The following is a 16,774-nucleotide window of genomic DNA, read 5'->3' on the forward strand; positions in this document are numbered from 1 at the left end:
AATCGTAAAAATGGTCCCAATTGTTGTTGTGAAAATGGTCCCAATAGATATATTCCAAAATTGTCAATATAACACGTCGACGGCGTAAACCATATTTCCTTTTCATATCGTAAGTGGTTGGAGAATTTAATAATAGAATACCTATTTAGCTCTTTCTTTCTTTTATACTGTTAGAATTTAATGGCTCCTTTTAAAGTTCTTAGGAATTTTCTTTCTACCTCCTGTTATTATTTTTACTCCACTACAAAACAAAGTTTACATCCAAAATTATTCTTAAACAGTAAATGATTTATTTATATACAGTTTTGAATTACAAGTAAAGTGCATACACACACATCCATAATGTGTTTGTTGTCTAATGCTAAAGTTGTAGTTTCTACAGCTAGAAAATCACCGTTTTACACTTGTCAAAATTGGGATTTATAAGTAAAATATGAACGCTGTGTGATGTCAGTGGGAGTAAATGTAAATGCTGTGTGAAAAGATGGAAGCTCAAGTATATGTTTTTGTGCCACAAGCTGTCGTAACAAGAAGAGTACATGAATGATACATAAATAGTATTAAATGGATACATCAGACAATCTCATGGTGGGAACAAACAAAAAGAGTTTGCATCTGTTTTAATGCTATGCTTGTACTTCTGCAATTCCCTAAGTTTCCACCAACAGCTCTTTCTCAGGCATCCCACTCCCATCTTTTACAAAGGAACAACCACTTCAACATAAGTTTTTGGAAAGTATCCGGTCTGTAAGAAATCAAAACGTGTACAAATTAGTAATTATTCTGCACAAACTTGTACGTTAATACCCTACACAGAGGAGTCAAATGTAATGGTTACAACAACTATATCAGTAACATAAATGTTTAAATCACAACAGTACAATTATGCAACTTACATCTCCATTCTGACTCATTCCTTCAAACCAATTATCATCTATTTCAGCAACAAGCGTAAGTATTTCTCCTTCCTTAAAGGCCAGCTCTCCTTCATTTTCAGGTTCAAAGTCGAAAATAGCCTTGCAACTTGGCTGGGTAGCTATATTAAGGATAATATGATTATTATATCAAAATAAATCTGCAAGCTAAAGTTGACTACAACATAAAAAAAGGAAATTTGTAACAGACAAAAATCAAGTTCAACAAATCATATAATATAACATAACAGATATATATTTATTTTGCCTACATCTCAAGCCTAAAGAAACAGCCAGTGCAACATTATTTTCTGCCCATTTGTATAAAAGCAGGCAAGCAGCACGAATTTTGTATATATCAACAAATATTCCAAGAGTAAGTTTTAAAAAAACAAAATAATGTACATTTACCCAACAATTTTTTTTAATGTACATTTACCAAACAGTACCTTCCACCACCAGCATTAATTTTTTATTCATTACTTCTTTGGTAAAAAAACTCACCTTTAGGTGGTGGAGCTGTGTGCCTAGGACTTGCTTGAGGAATAGCTGGTGTTGTATGTGTGGGAGTTCTATCAGCAGGTGCAATACTACTGGTTCGTAACTGTCTCTTTGTCCGCTCCTAATACAAGAAAATAAAAAATAAAGGTGACCCAAAGAAACCAAACATTCATGTAGTATTAAACAAATTGGCATTTGATTTAACAAAAGTTTCGCAATACTAGTTATAAGCCAGACATACTTGTGCCATTCAGTTTTAGGAAAGGAAACAATTCACAACTAAAATAGTTTGTAATTATTTCCTACAGTGAAACTGCTTTGACGTCATTGCAAACGTGATACACCAGATATGCGAAACTGTGTAGGGACAAATGGTAACCATGTTTGATACACTCTGCTTCAGGAAATAAACGTGACTACGTGGTTAGCCTAACATAATAAACTTCATAACTTCCCTATGTTTGTTCTATAACACCTGGATAATATTTCAAACAGAAAAATTGAAAATGAAACTAACTTTTTCCGGTTTTGAATTAATTTCTTCAATTTGTTTGTTTAATTTATCGTTGACCGATTCCAAAATGTCGGCAGACTGTCGATGATATTCTAGTTGAGCTTCCACAAGTGCCGCCAGCTGTCGTACTTGTTCAACCTGGTTGTACATATTACTTTTCACTTTTTGGCATAGTTTTTTGGCGCAATTATCAAGTATTTGGCCAAGCAATTGAAGGATAATTTTAAATTGGAAATAAACAAAAAAAAGTTTAAAAAACTTAAAATGAAAAATTTAAAAGCACAGCACATGCAAAAAGGAGTGGCATAAAAGCTTCTATAAAGTAAGCATGCATGTGAAATTTAGTGAAAATTAAAGGCAAACATATTTGTGCAAATAAAAAACTTAAAAATAAGTTTGTTAGATTGACAGCAGGAAATTAAGTTTGTTGGATTGACAGTTCACCGCAAGCAAACCTATTGTGTGTAGATGTGTGACAACTTGATTTATTAACCAAACGTTTATGTGTATTGACAAATAGTATGTCGTTTTGCTACAATGATTGCACCAGCTTAGTTATATAAAAAATGTAAGCACCGCTATAATGAATTTGGCACCAATTTTGACAAAGCCAAACGAAATGGCGGAATATGACTTTTAGAAGGTAAGTCCAGCCATCCGTAAAACAATAGCACGACAGTTAAGAATAAAACATTGTGGAGAAAAACTCACATCTCCAGCTAGCAGATTGAACATGCTGCTGCCCGCCAGTTCAAGGGACTCGTCCAGCTTTTGCTCAGCTTGTACCACCTCCTCATGAGGTACTTTGGCTCCTGCCACCCAATCGAGCAATTTATTAAAGCTATTATCACAATAGTAATACCCATGGCCTATGCATGTAAACTTTTTGACAACAATCGGAACTGCAGCCTCATTTTAAGTAGACCGCCCACAGATGACTCACGGACCAAACAGAGCACAATGAAACAAAAACTAAGCGACATAAAACAAATGTTTCCAATTATTCAACCGGAAATTGCCTCAAAACTAATGTAGGTCACAAACAACAATGCATGAAAACAAAAATGACCTTTTGCAAAAGAACTATCCACACACGCAGCTACATACATGAATATTGGATAACCACAAAACTATGTACATGTATGACCACAAAACAGGAATGTGCATTTTATATGGGAAACATTGGCTTACCACTAACATAAGTGCCCTGAAACATCCCATGTTGCAGACCTATCATTGGACATAATTTAATCAACAACTTATCACACTAGATATATAGATTTCTGCAAAGAAATCCAGTCAAAATTAAACTAAATATCCCAAGAGAGATGAAACTAACCTTCCCATTTGACCGCACAATACTCTTGATAAATCAATAAAACCATGGGATTCAAAGCAATTGAAACAAAAGACAAAGCTCATATAGGTATTTAACCTCAATCTCTTTTTGATGAACTTAATTTTGGAACCTTTAAGTTATGTCAAAGTTTGATAGTTTATACTGCCCATACCATATTTAAACAGGGACCGTGAAATGTGTAAATAGGCTAATCATTTTTATATACAAGTTAAAACACATTATAACTGACTGATAGTCATGCTCTGATCACGAAACATGGTGCAACCTACTGTAATTGATTTAAAGATCATGAAAACCAATATAAAAACATGCAGGTTAAAAAAAACTCTACTAAGAGTTACAGGGCAGGATGTGTAACTGTCAATGAAGTCTCACAGCGAAAACTGGGGTTAAACTCAGCCACAGAACGCATTAAAAACAACAAAAGCAAAGTAACAATCAATGGAGTAAACGGCGTTACTCCATTACAAACTAACATACAAGAAAACTTAAGAAAAATCAAAAGGGCTACGGGCTCTGCAGTCAAACCCATGACACTCACATCTGAACTTAACATGTTCCACATGAAAGAATCAGCTAGATCTAATGCCTCTTGACATTTTGCCTCTGCTAATTGGATTTCTTCCGGAGATATTTTACTGCCTATTGTACCGATTACAGTGAAAATGAGCCAACAACGATTAATGATTGAATTAAGGTCATTTAAATGTGAAAATAGTAATGATATTATAATATACAAAACAGTAATAAAATTGTTTAGCTAGTTTCACAAAAAATCTGTCTAAAATAACAACACTATGTTGGAAAGTACCAGTAACTTGATCATATTCACTGCTCTTTAACATAATGGGCATAACATTTCACATTTATTATGTTAAAAAAACAACAATACCCCAACTATCAGTATGGCCGATATTAAATATTTTGTACGATTTAATAAAAATACAATTCTTACCTTTTTTCCTTTTATAATCGTAATCAAGTCTTCTCCCTGACAATTTTTTTCGGTGGTGCTAAAAAACACATTGTTCGTAATTAAATATGAACAATTGTTTTAAATTATTCCATTATTAAACTTTTTGATAGTATGGAGGCTGCCGGCTGGTAAAATGTGACATAGGAAAGAAACAGGTAAAATGAAACATGGGAAAACACAAAACAGTGTAATTGTAAGTGATTCACACATTATCATCGAGGGATACAATGCATGTGACAATCATATTGCAGCAATATTAATTCCTTACACTAGTAATAAAAAGCGATAGAAAAAGGTAGTTCAATGCAATAGGAGGCTCTTTCTTTATTGATATATATTGGTAAAACATAATCTTGTGTGTTTTAACCCACAAACTACAATTTAATACCAACAGATAGCAAACAAATGTCATGCCTTATGTTTTATTCAGCAACCTATTAAATATGGAGTGCTCATACTGAGTAGACCTAAGTAACCACAGCTATTCCTTTATCACTTTTGGGTGGTAACTTTTGAATCAGAATATCTTAGCAACTTGGTACATTGAAACTTGCCTAAGCCCCATAATTTACTTCATTCGCGCAGTGCTCAACCACTGAGCACACAGTGCTTTGACATTCATTGTAAAATTCATAGTAAATGTAATATCATTTAATTAATAATACTGAAATAATGCTGTAAACACAACAGAGGTCTGTAATAATAATAAAGACAAATGAGTGCTAATATGACGTGATTCTAATTTCTAACCACTCTGTTATCAGATTACTGTTTACTTGTACCCAGTACAAAGGTATTTCCTAGTTTCGCTTTATGTTTACATAAGCATACAGCATGACACACACATAAGCAATGCTGATAAATTGGTGAAGAAATATTAAGCCGTATTAGAAGTTAGAACCTACTAGGACTTCTTTCATGTCTTTATCAAAAGATTGATAGAAAGGATCAATGAAGTCTTGCTTTACACTGACGTCCAAAGAATCTTTTATTTCAGAGAGCTGAATCATACCCTCACCCACCTCTTTCAATGCCTCCCCTGCGTTAAACAAGCAAACAATAGAAACGGACACTTCCTTTGTTGGTTTCAGCCGATACTATTCTAGTATTCCATATGATGATTACTGTTGTACTAGTAACACTAGGATTTGCAGATCTTACCAAAATTTGATTCATGCCCAAGATCAGTGCCGTGTTTCACCATTACTTCTCCTAGGACACCTTCTACTTGACGATATTTCATGTCTTTACCCTGAAAAAAAAAAACACATTTTAAAAAGTTGTTGACTAGTACTATTGATACTGCAGTGCATGAATCAAATTGTGCTGTGTGTTAACTGTTATATATGGGTCTCATGGGGATGCATGCCAAGGAATTGAAGCTGTGAATTATACCAGAGTTGGCCTACTAGTACTACCCCACCCCCCAACTTTTGTAACAGAATATCTTAGCAACTTGGTACATTAAAACTAGACAAAGCCCCCTAATTTACTACAGTGCTCAACCACTGAGCACACAGTGCTGGGACATTCATTGTGTAGTTTATAGACTCATAGTAAACCTAATATCATGTAATTAGTAATACAGAAACAATGTTGTAGTCTTGTAGAGCAATTATATAAAAACAATGTAGATGTGTATGTAATAATATACCAGACAAATGAGAAGCTATGAATTATACCAGAGTTTGCCTATTATCCCACCTCCAAATATGCAAACTCTACTACTACTACCAGGTGGTTCAAATTGTAAGATCAAAATGTACATATATATGGAGTTAAGAAATGTGTCAATCAATACTTTGAGCGTTTTTGGTAATTATACTTTTGCCTTTGCATGCAAGCAATATACCTGTAGCTTATTCATCATGTTCATTTTTGCGCGAACAGCTGGGTTTGGTTGCAGGTACTCCCTTGTGTGATTAATCAGATCAGTTACAGCCTTTTGAGTGGCATCCACTTTCTGAAACGTGTTGATATTATAAGTGGATGATAAGTGGAATTGGCCTCTATTGACTCTGAAGTAGCTTTAGCTAACACCAGTGCATTTTCCAATAAATTTGGAAACTAATTCTGTTTTTACATGTCATACAGTACAAACACCATAATATCGCCGACATTTCCGGAAAACAAACAACAATATTGAATGGTTTTATCAAAAACCAGGTTGCCCATATGTCATATCTCATGTTATTACCTGTTTTCAATGCAACATTACCAATTCAGATGTTAATATGTGTAGCTAGACAATTCACATGGGGTATCATAGTCTATTTCAGTGCATGCATCATACCCCGCATATGCCTACTCATATTAGTTGTCTATGAAATCAGTAATAATGCTTAGATTTCTTTAAAAGTATTTTAACGATGAGAAACAGCAACTTACTCTTTCCATTTCAATAAACTCTTCATCCATTTTTGTTTTCTCCGTCTCACCCATCTTCTCAGACATGTACTGTAAAAAAGTATTTTTAAACAACCTGCATTTCAACAAATAGGTTTTCTAACTGAATAGAATTTATATGCAAATACCAAATACCACCAGTGTCAATTTTATAATAAAACATAGCTTTGTAAAATAGTTGTATATTATCCATACTATACATCATTGTTCCACACCATTTAGAAACAGGTTAACGCTAAAGGAGTTGTGTTTATAAGCTTACCTGAGACGCTTTATTTAGCTGCTTTTTCATGCCTCCCAATGACATGGTGTTGGCTTTAATTAAGTTTATTATAAGTATGAGAAATTAGCTTATCTTATAATCTACAATAGAAACAAATAACATGACGTTCAAAGGGCATTCATTACTCATGCAGACCTCATTGCATGCTGTAAATTCCACACTACTAGTTAGCAAAACTATTTGAAGTGCAGTAACTGATAACAACATCTGGTTAGCATTCTAACAGGGTCCTCACTATAATTACTGAATGAAATTGTGGAACAAAGGAGTTCAAGAACGTAATTATTTAGATTTGTCTGAATTCATGAAAGGAAAATGATGAATTTATGTTCAAGTTATTGTTGTTTGGAAATATGTCCCCATTAATGTTGAAAATACGCATACCACATAGATATATATTGTAGGTTATATATATAATTTTATTACAATTTACGTTTTACACAATATTTAAATACAAATCAAAATGAGACCACTATTTTTTTAACTGAATTAAACACAAACTAAACTAAATTAACACAAACAAGAGTTAAATCAATATTCCATAGCACATTAAAACGTTACAAAGTAACATTTATAAAAGTTACCACTTAAGACTAAATTAACGTAGTACACAACAAATCACGGCTATAAGTAATCCTATAAATGCAATACATCAGAAACACGGCAGGTATGGCTTGACTACTCGCTTAATAATTTGAACTATTGTATACCCATATACCTGTTTACAGTTCTAACTGGTATCGTAATAATGCATTGAGCTCATCGGATACATTAACATAAAACGTCATGTGGGTACTGAGATGAACATATGACTCACACACCGCCGCTACAAATCACAATCCACAAACTATCCGCTCACGCACGTAAACGTTGTTGCACTTTTCTCCTATAGCTTACATACGTACCACTCACGCGCTGACCACCAGCGCGAAACTCATGATTCGCTTTATTTCGAAACACGACGACTGACCAAAATCCCCGAAACAGTGTTTCCACAAATATTTATTACGAATATTGTACTTAGTTACCACGCCAAGGCTTGTGTACCTAAAAATCCTAGAATGGCGCTACTCCTATTTCGTATTTATTATTGATTATCTGAAACCCTTACTACTCTCATACTAAGTGTAGTATTTTTGCCTTTCGGGTTCTTAAAGTTAAACAGCAACATGGAAACAAACACCTGAATCAGAAGACCCAAACTACAATGAACTGTCGTTTTGTTGTTTATAACACAAACAACACCAAATTTCTTGCCTAAATGCTGCGGTTATGAATAGGTGAACTTGACAATCCAAACGCACGACAACAAAGGCGGTACGGAAGCAGATAAATTACACAGATTCAAAACAGCAGCTGCCATACATTAAATTTGAACTGGATAGCCTTGGGGCAAATTTGAAAAAAATATGTAGTTTCTAAGAGGGTGTAAAGGAACTTTTCATTCGTAGTCGGGATTTTTACGCAAAATCACAAATCCCTCAATCACTGGTGTAAGAGCAATGTATTCCTCTGTAGCAAGCTCAGCCCTCTCACCATATGCCAGCAAAACGGGAGTTGTATGTGTTTGAAATCCTAAAAAAAAAATTAAAAAATAAGTATGGTACGGGATTTTGTCATTTTTATGCTTCCAACATGTGTTGAACATACAACACACACCTGTGATAGTTTTTGGCTTTCCAGCTTGACCTACAACATCAACAGCTTGACCAACACGAACGCTAACAGTAAGTGGATTAAGGTCTTCGTTAAATGTCACCAGCATTCTAGGTTGAATTGCAGGTACTAAGGTGTATAGCAGGTAGTGACTCTTGCTCAGAATGGCTGGGGAAAGTAAAAAAAAAGTTATAGTCACAGCACAAGGTACTGCTAGGAATGACAAGCAATATAATACACATACTGTTTTTGACGTCCAGAAATGAGACAATAACTGATAGTAAAGCAGCCATTGCAACAGGACTAAGTAACTGTCGATCACTGTGGTAAGGTTGTAGGGTCAGGGTACCCTGCAGATAAACAAAGGATTAGGTCTATGATTCATTGTACCACTACTATTATTGCATCATACCTTTCCTAAATGCACCAAACCCTGGACAAGTCGTACTAAGAATAGATTGTTTGGGTCTTTGGAATAATATACAGCAAGATTACGCAACATTTGCGCCAATCGTGCGTTGTTGGTACCTGTAAAAAAAAATTATAAATATTAAATGGTTTTGCAAAAACATAAGTAAAGAAATGTACAAAATAGAGTGGGAATAATTTTTTTTAAATGTGTGTGTTAAAATTTATACATTTTTGCAGAAGCAAACATCGTGAAAAAAACAAGTCTGAATGTAATACTATACAAATGTAAATTAAACCACTTACCACTTCCTACGAGGGCCATTCCAAATATGGAATTATGTACAACTTCAGCATCAGAGTCATGACTGAATTTTGACAAAGTGTCCAAAATATGAAGTTGTGGGTTTGACACGGAGGTAAGAGCAAGAGCTAGTGGGACAGTTCTTCGCACTGCCAAGTCACCATAACGATACTATAACATATATATTGTTAGTGGTATTTATTGACGTTACATTCTAGATTGAATATCAATATCAATATGAAGTATTTGGTTTAAAAATAATTATTGAGTTTGTGCAGCAGCGTATTTTTAAACTTACAATTGTTCACAGCAACTGTAAATCATTAATGTACAGAAATAACACAATAATGATTATTTTAACCATTTAATGATGACCTAATTAGGTTATTGTTCAGTAGCTATGAAATTTTGCTGTAATACAATACACATTAACGACATGATATAGCAGTGAACTTGTACATATTATTAACTTGAGTGTATGCAATTAATTAGCAAAGCTTGGAACTTACAAGATGACCAAACATACGAAATGCCATCTCAGAGCCAATTTCTTCACCAGCAGAAATCAAACCAATGCCAAGCACAGCAGCAGCATGACGCGTCATTCCCCATTCAGATGACTTGGTTTTCTTATCATCGCTCTAAATGAAAGAAAAGATAAATTATTGTAAATTGGCGAGGTCCTATGGTGTGACATGCAGTTAGACCGGAGAATTAGCCCACAATTGGCCCACTGCCTTAAGAAATATACAATATCCAAGAGGTTTTTATTTTATGTTTTTTTGCATATAAATTAGTTATGCATTTTATGGCTAACATTGGTTTTTATGCCTGCTTTTTCTTGTGTATTAAATTATAAGTGACAGAATTAATTTGCAGACTAAGTTGAAAAAAAACTTGCTTTTGATTTTGATTCTTCCTTCTTCTTGGAGTCACTGGATGGTGTTGAGGAAGAAGTGGAGGAATCTTTTTTCTTCTCGGACTTCTCACTCTTCTCCGTTTTATCAGTGGCTTCTTCCTCTTTATCAGTTTCAGTGCAAATGTGAAGCATTTGTTGAACTTTAAGAACATTTCCGGTGCCTGGTGGAACAATTATGTATAATTAAGTATGAACAAGAAACACAAGCGTTTTATATGTTTTGATCCAACAGTATAACAAAAACCTCTTCAGTATTTATGGATGTTACACTCACAAAAGCACACACATATCATCTTACCAGCATAAGCACAAACTTCCACAAGAACAGATGCAAATCCTTTCAGTGGTTCAGGAACAACTTGTAAAGCCATGAGTATTGTATCTACTGCCTCCTGTTTACCTACACTCACAACAACAATGTAGTAAATACCAATACCCTATTAAAAGGAAAAGAATTTTCTAATACTGTACTATAATATAAAGTTAAAACAATGAACAACGATTTTCCTCAATTATATTTTTCTTTTTTTTGGTTCAAACATACAGTTTTATTTTGTATGGGTGAGGTACTACAGCGTGACCAGCTATGGGAGCCAGGATTTATGTCAAAGTTGGTGCATTACCCCAAACATAGCTCACCTAGATAAACGAGTGCAAGAGCCAGAGCAATAAACCTCGCATGAGTTTCCTTGAGTTCAGATTCCGATCGTTCAATTAGTGTTTGTAGAAGGGCTGATGTCACCTCACCATTACATGTTCCCACTGATATCAAACCAAGTGCTAATGCAGTGATTCCTATCACCTGTGTAAGGTGGTGTGGTTACATATGCGTTGTCATGCTTGTTTGCAGTTAGTCACAATAGGGATTAAGAAAATGTTGTTAATGTATATATATATATATATAAAAGATTTTTTTCCGTTTAACATTTAATTTAAATTCTGAAGTAATAAACCTATTTAGGCATTATTCTCTGACAACTAAAAAAAACTACATGTTTACTTTAGCCAGTTTGCCCCCAAAACACTGACATGTACAGAGTAAAGTTAAGTACAGACACTGCTTTATTACAATACCTATTTTTCATGTTTTAAAACTATTTAACATACAGGTGGTAAATGTCCAAAAATCCTTAAATAAGCTTAAAAGTTCATACAGAACAAAAATGTGAAATAAATCATACAAACCTCCATGTTGGATTTTGAATCTGCCATCACTGGTGTCAGTAGAGAAATGAGATCCATCCGGTTTGATCCAGCATAAGCCAGTCCTAACCTGTAAGAACAGCATTAGAAAAAGTGGTCATGCTTATTGTTAATGGTGTCACATGCAACTTACCCAAGGACAGATCCTATTCTCATTACATTGCTGTTATGTAGAACATAGTCTGATAACAATGCAAGAGCTGGATCGCATTCGTTTCTTACACCAGTGTTCACAATACCACATGCCAGCAATGCGCCTGGTATAAAAGAAAGAGGTTATTACTAACACACATTTAAAATCTTTAACCCATTTTATATAGGGCCTTATGTTGTGCGGCATGAAAAGAATAGAAGATATAGGTCATAATTGGTCCATTACCTCAATCGTTAGGCGTTAACAAAAGTACAATGATCTGCTTATAAATTGAATAACAGAAGCAATAATGGCTACAATTTTTATTTTCCAAAACAAAACATTACTTAATTACTGTGTAACTCAATTATGTATTTTTTACTGTTCGACAAAAACAAAAGTTTTCTATTCTTATTATCAGCTTTCTGCCAAAATGTTAACTATTTTAAGGAGTTTCTTCAACAAAAAAAATACACATTATTCACCTGACTTGATGTAATCCTCAGAAGAATAAAGATATTTATCAATTTGTGTCAAACCACCATCAACATCCCATAATAATACAAGACCCAGTGATGCAGTTGCAGCAAGCATACCTGTATGTGATAATGATTAAAGTTATGTCTTGATTTTCATAATTACATAGAATAGAAGATCAACTAATAAAGAAATTTGGCAGCATAGTAAATAAAGAGAAAAACATTATACCAGTATAAACACTGCAGATAATAAATGAAGCTTTTTTGATAAATGAACCGCTTTTTGACCATTTTCAATGTTCTTGCAGGGTGGAATTGGTTTATTGGTACAGTTTAGCTTGTGTTAAGTTACCATATGCATTTTGAATACCAAAGAGAAATTTCTCATGTGAAAAATAAACACCCAAATTGGCAAATGTAGCAGTTAAGTAAAAAATCAGTCTAAATTGTGGATAATAGGTATTTGCACCAAGTCTCAAGTAGGAAAAAGGATTAATAATAATTACTACTAATTAAGTTATTTCCATTTTATGCTCTTCATTAAAACATACCATGCTCCTTATTCTTGTAAATCCATTTATTTCCTTCTTCAGTAAGCAACTTGTCTTGTCCGAAAGCAGCATTCACGAAACCATTCACGTAAGATGAAGCAAGATTCATTCTCGCTGAATCAACATTTGAACCAGATGGTCCCATACCTGGTCCTGGGAATTTAAATGTTGGAATCATATAAAACATTACACACATGCTGTTGCTGACCAGCATACTGTAATTTTATAAAATATTTTCAGTCATTTTATTTCATTGTTGTATTTCTTAAAGGATCATTTAACTATGATAAGGATCTCCTGAATAGGACGTTGAAAAGTCAGTTTTGCTGAATCAAAATACAGGTTTATTAAAGGGCATCTGTTAAATAATGTAGGACTAAATAGCAAAAATGTTTGGGAGAAAAATTTCACATTCTTAATGTAAAAGTGGTCTGCAAATTGAGAAACACCAATGTATAAAACTTACTGCTATTTTCAAGGTGTGTTTTATAAATGTCTTCTGGGACTTTTGGCTCCATAATGTCCAACTCTCTGGTAATTTAAACAAAAATTAAACAAAGAACATAATGTTTGGTATATTTAATTAGGATTGAGGGCTTTTGGGGTAAATTTAATTAGGATTAATTAGGATATAAATAAGATATATGGATTATGGATATACATGATATGCTAAAAATTAAAAAAAAAAGCTAAAAATGAAAAATGTTACACAAATACGAGCATCTAACCTGGCTAGAGAGAGAAAATTACTGTTAAGATGAGAATTTGAAAGAATCTCAGTCATATCATCAGCTTCATCCATTTCTTCATCTAATTCAAGATAAACTTGTTGTCTTCCGAGTGCAAACGCCAATTGCTTCTGAATCGCTCTAAAAATTTACATAAATCGTGCATTCAAAATTTCAAAATTGTTTATACACTATGATCTATTTCAGCATATTTTTGCAGTTAATTCATTAAATTTAAGATATTAACCAATAAAATACTGTATCTGTTAAACATAACTTGTCAGTTACAACCAGGGTGTTGCACAAACCTAAAACTATCAATTAAAATACCATTTTTTAAATGTCAAACATACATACAAAAAAATTAAAAATATATTTTTCAACTTAAAATTTCAACTTACTGGTCTTTGCATGAAAGGAAAATTTCCACAATAAGTTCCATATCATTAAGTTGCATTGCAAGTCTTAAAGCCTCAGGAAGACAATCAAACTTCCTGAAGACTTGGACAGCAGTTTGAAGCAAGTTGGTGTTCTCGGGTTCAGCAGCATAGGGGACACAACTAAACATAAATACATTGCATTAAATGTAAGAATGATTCATAACATTATTGTTAAAACGAAAAAAATTTATAAATTCATTTGAAAAGGATTCATGAGATTACTGTTAAAAAAATATAAATTCATTATTAGAAATATTTATTTCATTGTTCAAAAGGCTTGTTCAAGGTATATAAAGTAGTTTTGAATTGAATGAAATTTCATCCATTTTCTTATCTATATCAATGCTATGGCGTATAAAACATGCAGATTTTACAAAGAATTATTCACAAAACTTACCTGACAAGGTACAAGCAAACCCTAGCGTAAGTTGTTTTATCAACAAAGTTAAGCAACATGTCAAGTTTCTCAATTTCCATGAGCAAATCACAAGCCTCAGTTTCAGCATTGTGCTTCATATCATATGGTATCACATCCTGAATAATGTAATTGTAGAACTTTAGGTAATAAATAGTGCACAGAAAATTCAGCAATACAGAGTAGTAACATAGTAATCTAATACACACAGTAACTTATAAGCAGACAAAAGTAAAAATAAAAATAAGACACATGTATTTATTTTTCATTTATAATAAAAAGTGTCTTGTCATTTATGCAATCAAGATTTAATGTATATTTAGAATAATGGCATAAAGAAAAACGAATAAGCCCATACCTTGACAATTGCCAGCAACTGGGCAAGCTTATTTTTTGAGCCTTCTTCTTCTTGATCAATATCTTGCCACTCACTTGCTACTTCTCCCGATATGTGTCTGAATAGTATTACAATTTATTATTCGAAGAAAATATTTTTTTAACTGATGTCCTAAATTGTGACGTATCAAAACACAAAATAAATAAATCTGTTAAAAGTTATTAAACAAAGATATAAATAAATGTAATTTATAATACTATTATGATGAAGCAACAACCGTCATTATAACGCAGGTTTTTGCTTTCTACCTTTGTTACCTTGTATGTAAAATGACTAATTGGGGTTAAGTATGATATTTAATGTTCTTATTAAACTGTAATCCGTTTTATAAGAATGAGGTTCTACTGGGTGGTTACATTTATTCCTATGCAATATTTACTTTAAATTCTGTAACGAATAAAATGGATAAAAACGGTATAATTTCAAGAAACGCACCTAACATATTCATGTCCCCATGATCCAATATCTTCCTGTGAACCAAGTAATCTGTATTTAAGACATTCACGTTCATCTGAGATCGTCATTCCAAGCACTGATACAATGTCGGCGCAGAATTTCTGCAAAAGTTAAACTGGTCAAGGCTTAAGATCTATTTTTTGGGCGTTTACTGTATTATTCAATTACTCTTGGTAAATAGGTGACATTTTTAAATCTGTGAAAATCACAAAAGAGGGACGAAAAGACATTTTTTTCTAACAAAAATAATTTTCATATAAAAAAGTTATACATATATATATATGTAAATCAGTATAAATATATATATTTATATTCGTATTAAATTACATACCATTATTTTTAAACAAACTAATCTAAAACCATTTACATACAAACCTTGTTTTCACTCATTGGTATACGTTCGTATATCTCCTTAAGTGTTCCATAATGAGGCCGCAAAAACTTGAGCGGTTTAGGAACAGAAGTAATGGAAGCTGTGGAAGATCTGATCTTGGTTCGTAGAATTTCAAGCGCTGACTTGTACAGAGTAGCGTCGCTTTCCTATTTAAAACAATTGTACATTAAAACATAGATATAGCAAACAGGCCTGAACTAGTTCAGAATGGGAGTCTATACTTTTGAAGATTATTTTCCAACAACTTGTTGTGCTTATTTATAATTTTTTTTGCAGGTAATGATTACCATCCGCAAATTTTCTTTTCAATCATGGAAAATCCGCTTAAATTTAATTTCTGATATAAATTGGGCAATTTAATTTCTTATATGGGTGTAACCTAAATTTACATTAAAAAAACTTAAAAATGTTGTTTTCTGTCTTCAATTGTTATTCATAAATTTACAGGATAAACATATACACGATTTTCCATCAGTAACAAATTTTAACAAACTTGGTAACATACAGATAACATACATTTTCCTAAATAACTGTACACATAGATTTACATGTGCATATATTGCATCACTTACTTTCAATCGTTCAATGCAAAGATTAAGTTCATCCAGAAGTTGTTTGTCTTCCTCACTCTGTTACAAAAATGCATTTTTTTTAATTAAAAAAACACCATAAAAGTAAAATACAGTTTTTTATAGTAAGATACATTGCTTTAACGTAACTAAATTTCATTTACCAGCTCTGGCTCTTCTTCTTCCTTTGTCTTCTTTTCCTTTTTAGCGACATCTTCTTTCACTGATTCAGGTTTCGCTTCAGATGTTGGGGGCATTTTCCGTTTCAGTTTATTTCAAATATTCCGAACTACTTTTGAATCACAGTATCCTTGTAACATACAAAATAAACAATGCATAAACAAATGAACGAAACAGTCGTTATACAGCGCTTATTATCTCAAATCAAAAACGAAATGTCATGTTTAAGTTTTTACTATGTCTATGTTTTTATTCAACCGTAAAGTGATTGGCGCGGTAGAAATAACAAACATATAATATAATTGGGGAGTACGAAGGATCTAGAATATTTTATTTATAGTTTAAACTTAAAGCAATATGGTAATAACAGATATCGTTTATTGTGTGCACTTAGTAGTATTTATACTGCTTATTCAACGACCATCATGCTTTTACAAGCAAAAGTAGATAACTGTTTAAAACAAATGTAATTCGGTATAAGTTGAACAGACATGTAAACTCGAGTGCCATAACAGTGTGCGTGTTTAAACAATCACACACACCACGACAAACTGCACATTGTTTGAAAGCGTAGCTGATCTCCTGGTA

The 16,774-nt window shown here is 33.0% G+C and overlaps 2 protein-coding genes across 4 annotated transcripts; both read right to left on the reverse strand.

Moving 5' to 3' along the window:
- Positions 1 to 267: 267 nt before the first annotated feature.
- On the reverse strand, positions 268 to 8,001 carry LOC149736686 (endophilin-A2-like). 3 transcript variants are annotated; one of them, XM_089876406.1, is made up of 12 exons: positions 6,934 to 8,001; positions 6,654 to 6,722; positions 6,118 to 6,228; positions 5,427 to 5,517; positions 5,171 to 5,304; positions 4,245 to 4,302; positions 3,121 to 3,159; positions 2,641 to 2,741; positions 1,933 to 2,067; positions 1,419 to 1,536; positions 897 to 1,036; positions 268 to 745 (listed from the first exon to the last, which is right to left on the reverse strand). In XM_089876406.1, exons 1-12 carry the CDS (start codon positions 6,976 to 6,978, stop codon positions 698 to 700), a joined length of 1,089 nt encoding a protein of 362 aa, XP_089732532.1. In that variant the 5' UTR covers positions 6,979 to 8,001; the 3' UTR covers positions 268 to 697. The 3 variants fall into 3 exon arrangements, with proteins under 3 accessions (XP_089732532.1, XP_089732533.1, XP_089732534.1); XM_089876407.1 differs by lacking the exon at positions 3,121 to 3,159; XM_089876408.1 differs by lacking the exons at positions 2,641 to 2,741; positions 3,121 to 3,159 and adding an exon at positions 3,831 to 3,931.
- Positions 8,002 to 8,164: 163 nt separating this feature from the next.
- LOC149736687 (26S proteasome non-ATPase regulatory subunit 2-like) lies at positions 8,165 to 16,372 on the reverse strand. Its single transcript, XM_089876358.1, has 22 exons — positions 16,171 to 16,372; positions 16,010 to 16,066; positions 15,419 to 15,583; positions 15,023 to 15,144; positions 14,549 to 14,645; positions 14,173 to 14,309; positions 13,737 to 13,895; positions 13,336 to 13,476; positions 13,074 to 13,138; positions 12,608 to 12,760; positions 12,063 to 12,173; positions 11,578 to 11,701; positions 11,427 to 11,514; positions 10,881 to 11,043; positions 10,540 to 10,641; positions 10,224 to 10,402; positions 9,832 to 9,963; positions 9,325 to 9,493; positions 9,023 to 9,138; positions 8,855 to 8,960; positions 8,614 to 8,778; positions 8,165 to 8,529 (listed from the first exon to the last, which is right to left on the reverse strand). The coding sequence occupies exons 1-22, from the start codon at positions 16,261 to 16,263 to the stop codon at positions 8,396 to 8,398; spliced, it is 2,778 nt and encodes a 925-aa protein (XP_089732484.1). The 5' UTR covers positions 16,264 to 16,372; the 3' UTR covers positions 8,165 to 8,395.
- Between the last annotated feature and the right edge of the window lie 402 nt (positions 16,373 to 16,774).

Source organism: Ciona robusta, chromosome 4, assembly GCF_009617815.1.
Source record: "Ciona robusta chromosome 4, ASM961781v2".
Classification (NCBI taxonomy): Eukaryota; Metazoa; Chordata; class Ascidiacea; order Phlebobranchia; family Cionidae; genus Ciona; species Ciona robusta.